Below are 9313 nucleotides of genomic sequence, written 5' to 3' on the forward strand. Positions count from 1 at the left end.
AACCCTCTATCAATTGTGAGACACAGCTTTTGAGAGTTAGGCCCCTGCCACCACCCAGCATAACTGAAAATGAACCCCCACAGAAGCAACTGCAGTTTCCTAAAGCCTCAAGCCATCTTGGCTCAGGGCATTTACACTTTACTGCTCTCCCCTGGAACCACACCTTCTCACCTGTTCTTTTACCCTGTTGCCTCCTAGAGGATGTCTCACCATCTCTTCATCTGATTGCTGCTCCTAGACCCTGCTGATCTCTGGGAGGGATGTGTCCTGCTTAGGCTAGGATCACCATCTCTAACACAGGGCTTTCCATCAATTCATGTTTGGCAAATAAATGAATCAGTGAGAAAGATTTAAGATTTACTTTCTCTCGTGTTCTTGAATAAGCCAAACATATCCAGATATGTATCATTTAATAAAAACTACAGAGTAAAAGAGATAGGTGAACCTAATTAGCCAGCCTTTATACTTTTCATGTATTCCTGCATGCATGCATGCTAAGTGCTTCAGTTGTATCTGACTCTCTGCAACCCCACAGACTGTAGAACACCAGGCTCCTCTGTCCATGGAATTGTCCAGGCAAGAATACTGGAGTGGGTTGTCATTTCCTTCTCCAGAGATCTTCCTGATCCAGGGATTGAACCCACCATCTGCTGTGGTTCTGCACTGCAAGCAGATTCTTTACCACTGAGCCACTGGAGAAGCCCCTTCGTCCTTAACTTTTCTGCTGGGTTCTTTCACATTTCCAAGCAATTTCTATTCTAATGCCTTGTTTCAGATCACAGGGAAAGATGGGTTTCTCAATGAGTTTGCAGAATTGTGAAACTCTTATATGTGATAAACAGCTATAACTGTGTGATCATTGTCACTCATAAGCTTAGATTCTGGAGCTAATTAAACTTTATTAAACAATATCTGGGGGAAAAACAATAAAAAAACCTTAAATGTCCAAATCACCCATATACAACAGAAACATGAAAATGCTAATAGACTGTTCCACCCTAGCCCTCCATTACATGGAACACAGACTGTTGTCTTCAGATGAAGACTGAAGAAACTGCTTTGGACTTCACTCAGGGCAGAAGAGGTTGCTGGACATGACACTGGAATTTTCACTGGCCATGGCAGTAGTATCATCCCCAGGGACAGTTCTGGCCTGGGCTCTCTCATCTCTCAAAGCTTCCTCATACCAGAATAAGAAGGAAGTGGGGTCAGTCCCACTGATCTTGGCAAAAAACTCCAGGACTTTCATCTTACTGGTTTCAGCATAGGCCCTTGGACCCCATAGGAATTCATAACGTGGAGGATCACTGTGAGGCACCTGTCGATACTGTAGATATTGTTCCTCCACCAAATCTTTGGTGATGAGTTTCCTAGGCTCCCCGTAGATGAAATCCTCCTGCCCAGCATACATCCCCATTGTATTCAATAATTTCCAGATTTTCTCCTCAGGGACACAGTTGCCCTCCATGAAGATCATACCCAGGATAAGTATCAGGAAGCCAGTCTTGGGCATTCTCCAATCATTACTCAGCATCCCATCGTAGGTGAGGTTGAGTGTTTTGACAAGCTCATAGGAGTGTCTCGTGGGGTCCACTTCTTTCACTTCAATGCCAAAGACAACCTCCATGCACTCACAGACTTTGCTGAAGATATCAGGGAAGTTGTCCTTGTGTTCTCTGATGACAGTCTTCAGCATTTCTGCTTTTGTGGTGGGTTCCTTTGTTACATATTTGACACACAGGAACTGCACCAGTTCAGCCACCTTGTTGTTTAGCTCATCACTGAGCAAGGACTCAGGATCTGGTGGAGTCTGGGAGGTGCTGGGCTCCTCCTCCTCTTGGCTTCTGGAATTTTCATAAGATTGACTCAGTGGAGTGGCTGAGGTGGCAGTGGGTGAGAAGCAGGCTCCCTGAGAACTCTGGACAGCAGTCAGTGCCCCAGTGGCAGGTACCTCCTCTGTGGTTCCAGGGATCAATGGGGTGAGGGAAGAGGAGATGGTAGATTTGGGGCAGGAAGTAGCCTCTTCCTTCTGAGCCATGGGAGCCTGCACACAGTCTAGGCCCTGTGCCTCTTTTGGGGCCTGAAGGTCTTCCTCAAGCTTGCAGCACTCACCCTTCTGACCCAGAGACATGATGGCTGGTATTGGAGGTGGCCAGAAGAACAGTGGGACCCTGGGGGAGCAAGAGAGATGGTCAATGGCCTCAGCTGAGAAAATCTCCCCACCCAGGATGGCTCTGACAAAGGAAGCTTACAGGTTTCCTCTTTAAGGGGAACTCCCAGGTGTCACGGACTCCTGTTCTGGTCGGCCTAAGAATGAAAGAAGCGAGATAGTTCCTCAGGGTGGAGCCCAAGGATTCCTGGGCTGAGAGTAGGCCAGGTGGAGTCAGGCAGTGTGGATTCTCTGTTTTGGGTTGGACAGGGCCTTGGGAGACATTCAGGGTGTGCACCTCGTTTTGACTACTGCTTCTGCCCAGGCCTTCTCCCATATGCTGACCTGAGAACTCAGGCCTCAGACCACGGCTGTCACCTCCCAGATCCTAGAACTCTGAGGAGGGAAACTCAGATGACTCCTCAGGATGCAGACTACAGACACAGTCATGGGCCTCACAGTGTTGACAGCCGTGCTGGGGCCAAGCTCTGTGATGTCCCTACTGTCATGGGGTGGATGGTTCCCTCAATGCTCCTTCAGAGTCCCAGTACTTTCCCCTGCCAGTGTCTAGGCCCCGTCACTCTGCTGACTTCCCCCAGAGGAAGAAGATAAGGGGCGCCACATCAGACTCCACTTGCTCAGGGTCTCCCAAGTCTGCTAGCAGAGGCTGCATGGGTTTCAGAGGCGGTGGGGGGGGGCACCCATATCTAAGCTAGGAGGGCCCATCACACGATTCATCTTTACAACTGACCAAGCCCGCCTCACATCCTCCAGAGCTGAGCAGACTTGGCATCCTCAGGTTTCAGCCTTGCTTCTCTGTGAGGGACCCAAGCCCCATGATGGGAGCACAACCTACCACTACCGGCCGCCTCTGCCCAAGGTCTCTCGGGTACCACAGCAGGGCCGAGGCCATCTGTTCTGGTGTGGGGAGTACCCTCCGATCTGCCTTCCCATCTGGGCAGGTTCTCAGTTGGCCCTCCCCTCGCCTTCACCTGACATTTCCTGGAGCCTGCCCTCCCGGACACCAGAGTGCATAGAGACCACACCCAGTGGCTCCTACCCAAGGTCTCCCGGGACTGGAGCAAGGAGCAAGACAGGTTTCCGTGGGCCACCCTCTCTGTGGTGAGGACCCCTCAGTTCTGCTCAGTGTTGTCACAGCTACTCCTGACAGGGAGAGGCCCAGGGCTGAGCACAGCCACTCAGTTTCAGTGGGACCCTGAATGTCTGCACAGAAAACCTTTCTTTGCTGTCCCTCAGGGTCCTCACATCAAGGCAGGGCCGCCCCTGGGACCCCGCCTCCTGCTGGCCCCAGGCCATCCCTGAGGAAGCCTCACCCCTTTCAGACTCTGAAAGCTGTAGTAGGAAACATCACATTGGAAACCCTTCCTTGAGTGGACAGTAAGGGCAGGGCTGGGCCCACCTTTCTGCGGTGGGCTCTCCCCTCTGCCAGTCTCTTATGGACCTTGCTTTCATGCCTGGCGAGGGGGTCTGGGCCTTCTTGGCCTGCTGACATGACGCCCCATCAAACTGATCATCTTGCCTCCCCAGATCCCCGACCCAGAATGGGGAGAGGGGTTACCCTGCCAGCACTTGCCCGGGTCTCTGAGGCTGACAACACTGGTTGGGGTGAATTTCTGCAAGGATCCCCCTCTGGCTCTAAGGTGGGGGGCATCTCAATCCTCAAGGTGTTCCTATTTACTCCTGTCAGGGCCTGGGCTCCCTTTCTTCTGCTGGTCTGAGATGTGCCCTGCAGGCCAAGAGCACCATCTCCGTGAGGCCTTTACAGTGAAGTGTGGATGGGAGGGGTCACCTCCCCATACCTGGGGCCTCATAAGGCAGATGGAAAAGGCAGGTGTCTTCAGTTTCTTCAGGATCCTCCCTCTGACGACTGGCAGAGTCTGGGCCTCGTCCCTTTGCTGACCTGAGTGCAATCACTGCAGTTGAAGCCTCGTCTTCAGATTCCCAAGGTTGAAGTCAGCAACTACATCCAAGGACCCTGCTTAGGGCGTTTGAGAGCCGAAAGTGGGCTCAGATGAAGTGGAGGCCCATTCTCTTCTGTTTGGCAGGCAGTTCAGTCATCCCATGGGATCAGGTTGACGCTTGGAATTGCCGGTGCCCCCTCCCCCTGAGGGCCACCTCCCTTAATCACGGGCCTCCCTGGAGTTCGCAAGAGTCAGAAAAAAGGAAGGCAGTGAGGATCTCAACAAACCTATTGGGAATCTCCCAGGATTGACATCAGGGATGGAGCAGGGAACTGCAGGGCCCACACGGTTCTGGGGGGCGGGGGTTGGACTCCTCAGTCCTCACTCATGAGTGTGCTTCTTTTGGCTGCTGCCTTCTTGATTAAATGCTCTCTGGTAGGCTCCTTCTTGACTGCCAGCTGTGAGTATTTGCCCAGCTGCAAACCTTCCAGAGAAAGGTTTCAATTCCCAGGCTAGATGCTAGATGGGAGAGCAGCACTACCCCAGGACAGGTGGTGGATATTCAGGAAAGCAGCTCATCTTCCTATGGGTCTCTTCACCAGCCAGACATACACTTTGGAAACATTTTGTTCTAATAGTTCGTTTTCTACACTGAAGTGGCAAAGCAGTGTGATTTGGAGAGATCCTGTTCTTTTGAAGTTCTCACACTGCATTGTCCAGTATAGTGATTTCCATTTTTCTTAAGCACCATTGATATTAAGGAATATATTTTATTTTTATATTTTATGAAGCATCTTTTTTTATGAAGGATCTCTGTGTGTGTGTTTCACCCTTATAGTTGCTAATCCACTTTTAGAATATTCTTTTTATCAGATATATATTTTCACTTATGGACACGGGAAGAGGGCAGGAGAGGGTGAGATATATGGAGAGAGTAACATGGAAACTTACATTACCATTTGTAAAATAGAAAGCCAATGGGAATTTGCTGTATGCCTCAGGAAACTCAAACAGCTGCTCTGTACCAACCTAGAGGGGTGGGATGGGGAGGGAGATGGGAGGGAGGTTCAAAAGGGAGGGGATATATATATATATATATATATATATATATATATGACTTATGACTGATTCATGTTGAGGTTTGACAGAAAACAGCAAAATTCTATAAAGCAATTATCCTTTAATTAAAACAAATAAATTTAAAAATATGTTTTCAAGGCCAGGCTTCACTCACTCAAGTGATTTCAGGTGGTGATTAACACAGGCTCTGGAGTCATACTGCATCAATCAACCTAATTTTTCCTGAAACTGCTCTGGGCCTACTGGCCTCTCTGGGCTGAGGTGGTATGTTTAAAAATATTCCTCCCACCTCCCTTCATCTGAGGTCTATTTTTGGCTATGGACCTTCCAAAATTTGCCTGCCGCCTCCTACCCTCTCACCAAAGTACCACTTCTTTGCTCTCCACCAAGGGTTTCTCATGTTTTGTTGTTTAGACTTAGTTGTTGATATTTTTGGTAGGCTGAAAAATGACCCTCCCAAAGATCTCCTATCCCAATCCCAAGAGCCTTCTTTGGGAAAAGGGTCTTTGCAGATGTGGTTAAGAATCTTTTCATTGGGGGATTAGCCTGGATTATCTAGGTGGTCCCTAAATAGAATCACATGTTTCCTTACAAGACAGAGGCAGGAGAACTGACAAGCTGAGAAGGCAATGTGAAGATGGAGCAGAGAGCTATTTGGAGATATTGACCTTGAAGATTTCAGTCATGTTCCCATAAGCCAAGGAATGCAGCGGTTACAAGAAGCTAGAAAAGGTAAGGAATGGGCTTTCCCCTAGAGCAGGGTACCCCAACCTCTGGGGTCTAATGCCTGATGATCTGAGGTGGAGCTGATGTAATAATAGAAATAAAATACACAGTCAATGTCATGTGCTTGAATCATCCTGAAACCATCCCTCCCTCTGTCCATAGAAAAATTTCTCTTCCACACAACTGGCATTTTAGCAACTATAGGTAAGTCACTAAATCTGTAAGTAACTCAAGGAGAATTGACGTCTTTACCGTAGTTTCTTTCACATCAGTAAACACGGCGTACTTCAATTTTTTGGGGGACTTAAAAAAAATCTTAATTTATCAGGAAACTTTTATGTTTGCCTTCTTAAAGATATTATATATGTTTTTTTGTGTAATTTGTAATTCCTCTTAGATGGATTCTGGATTTTGTTGCTGTTACATGTGCTAATTTGTGAATGGGATTTTGTCTATCACATGTGGTAATTAATTATGGCCTTTGTGTGCCAAGGCTCTTGACTTAATTGTATTGACTGACCTCCCATACATGTTCTTTCTGAAGTCTTTTATTTATTTGGATATTCTACACAGTGATTCCTTTTAATATTCTAGGCAGATGATGATATTGCTACAAATACATCTCTTTCTTTTCAATGTTTATGTATCTGATTCACTTTGGTATCTGTATCTCTGACTTTGTGTTCCAGTGCAATTTTGAACAGTAGATGTGAGAATATATGTCTTGTTCATGACTTGAATGAGAATATTTCTAACATTTCACACCTGACTATATTTGATGTAGAATTTAGAAAAAAGCAAGTTCTAAGTTTGCTAGAAGTTTGTATCATAAACTCATGTTGAATTTCTCTCAGAGGCTTTTTCTATACCCATTGGCACAATCATATTTTTTTTCTCTTCTAATTTATTATTGTATGAAACTACAACTGAAAATATTTTCTAATGTTAAATCTTATTTTCATTTCTTGGGCACAGCCCATTTGCTAATTGAATTCACTACTTTGTTGACTGTAGTATTTTATGCTATTTACTACTATGTGAATGAGCTTTTCTCAAGAGTTCTTTTCATGGGGATGGAGGGCAATGTCCTCATTTGGTTTTTGAAAAAAGGAGAGCTGGTTGGGGAAAATGAGTTGCATAATTTCGCCTCTCCCTTTTTGTGGGTATGCCTTCGAAAAGTTTGTTGTCTTTCTTTCAGAAGACCACTCTCTAGGTTGTGTTATACTTCCATTAGGAGGTGTATAATGCCTGGTCTTTCTTTGTGAAGATGTCAGCAGTCCAGGATTATCACCTTTATCAATCCTTTAGGGGTCACACAATGTTCATGTTCTCGTTCTTTCTTACTCTACTAGCTGAAATACCTCTATATTTGGAAACATTTCTTTGTCCACTGTGTGGTTATCCTGAGGGAACTTGTGTTCCCTTGCATTAAAATCTCTTCATCTAAATTTTGTACAAGTCTATTTCATGATTTTGTTCCTGATCTTTCTTTAGTAACCATATTTGCAAATATGATCATCTTATAAGTATCCCCTTAATTGACTCTGCTGTTTCTATTTTATTTTTTCAGCATTTATCTTCATCATTTCCTGGTTTCTACTTCTTTAGGTTGAATATGCTATTCACTCTGTACATTCTTGAGGTATTTATCTGTTCTAAATATTTCTTATTTTCTAAGCCATCTATTGAAAACTATATTTCTCACTGAGTATCACTTGAGCTGTATTATACAGATAGTATTATATAGCTTCATGTGTATTGCTTGAATATTTTGCAAGTTGAATATATCATTATTACTTATGCTATTAGAATTTATATATGTATGTGTATATATACACACACTAAAGTGTGTAAAAACATTTTTGAGTAGGATTTAAAGAGGACAAAAGAGAATATTAAGAGGAGGTTTCATGATCCAGGGGTGTTTGGTTTTGGGTTATTAATTATAACAGACACAAACATATTTGACTGTCAGTGACTGAGTTGGGTTTATCCCATGAAGGTGAAGAAGTTTAATGCTAGAAAATCTGTCACTATGATTGGTCACACATGTTAAAGTCAGGGATTGTCCAGGCACATAGAAACTACAGTAAATATATAACAGGGAATTTGGTGTAGGGGATCATGTTCACAACTGATAGAAAAGCCAAACAGGGGAGAATTGGGGAACCAAACAATTAGCAACTTGAGGAAGTCACTCCCACCTCTAGCCTGAGAGGAAAAAGAAAGATGGTTTATTATTGGAGTCTAATTGTTGCATTCAATAGGATCTGGAGGCATGGTGGGCCAGTCTTAGGGGAGTTGAAGCCGTGGAGAAAATGTAGCCATGGAACGAGAGCCACCTGATCTAGAGGAAAAAGGAGAAAAACTCTAGCTGCTTCATTCACCTGCACTGTAATCTCCTGCTGGTGCCATCAGTTGGCTAAACCAAGGTGGCAACAAAATGTTAGTGAGCCTACAAATTACAGGCTGTGGGTGTCAGCCACTACATCATAAAGAGAAGAGAAGGGGATGAGGGAGGGATAGTCAGTCAGTTCAGTCGCTCAGTCATGTCCAACTCTGTGCGACCCCATGGACTGCAGCAAGCCAAGCTTTCCTGTCCGTTACCATCTCCCAGAGCTTACTCAAACTCATGCCCTTTGAGTCAGTGATGCCATCCAACCATCTCATCCTCTGTCATCCCCCCTGCCTTCAATCTTTCCCAATATCAGGGTCTTTTCCAATGAGTCAGCTCAAAGTATTGGAGCTTCAGCTTCAGCATCAGTCCTTCAATGAATATTCAGGACTGATTTCCTTTAGGATGGACTGGTTTGACCTCCTTGCAGTCCAAGGGACTCTCAAGAGTATTCTTCAACACCACAGTTCAAAAGCATCAATTCTTTGGTGTGCAGCTTTAAAAAAATTAATCATTTTTTAATCAAAGGATAATTGCTTTACAGAATTTTGTTATTTTTTTGTCAAACCTCAACATGAAACAGACATAGGTATACATATATCCTCTCCCTTTTGAACCTCCCTCCCATCTCCTTCCCCATCCCACCAATCTAGGTTGATATAGAGTCCCTGTTTGAGTTTCCTGAGACATACAGCAAATTTCAGTTGGCTATATGGCAATGTAAGTTTCTATGTTACTCTCTCCATACATCTCACCCTCTCCTCCCCTCTCCTCATGTCCATAAGTCTATTCTCTGTTTCTCCACTGCTGCCCTGCAAATAAATTCTTCAATACTATTTTTCTAGATTCTGTATATATGCATTAGTATACGATATTTATCTTTCTATTTCTAGCTTACTTCACTCTGTATAATAGGTTCTAGGTTCATCCACTTCATTAGAACTGACTCAAATGTGTTCTTTTTTATGGCTGAGTAATATTCCATTGTGTATATGAACCAAAACTTCTTTATCCATTCATCTGTCAAAGGATATCTCGGTT

The 9313-nt window shown here is 44.7% G+C and overlaps 1 protein-coding gene across 1 annotated transcript; it reads right to left on the reverse strand.

Moving 5' to 3' along the window:
- Positions 1-1066: 1066 nt before the first annotated feature.
- Positions 1067-2131, reverse strand: LOC122690335 (melanoma-associated antigen 10-like). Its single transcript, XM_043897383.1, has one exon. The coding sequence runs from the start codon at positions 2129-2131 to the stop codon at positions 1067-1069; it is 1065 nt and encodes a 354-aa protein (XP_043753318.1).
- Between the last annotated feature and the right edge of the window lie 7182 nt (positions 2132-9313).

The sequence above is a fragment of the Cervus elaphus genome, chromosome X (genome assembly GCF_910594005.1).
Source record: "Cervus elaphus chromosome X, mCerEla1.1, whole genome shotgun sequence".
Lineage (NCBI taxonomy): Eukaryota > Metazoa > Chordata > Mammalia > Artiodactyla > Cervidae > Cervus > Cervus elaphus.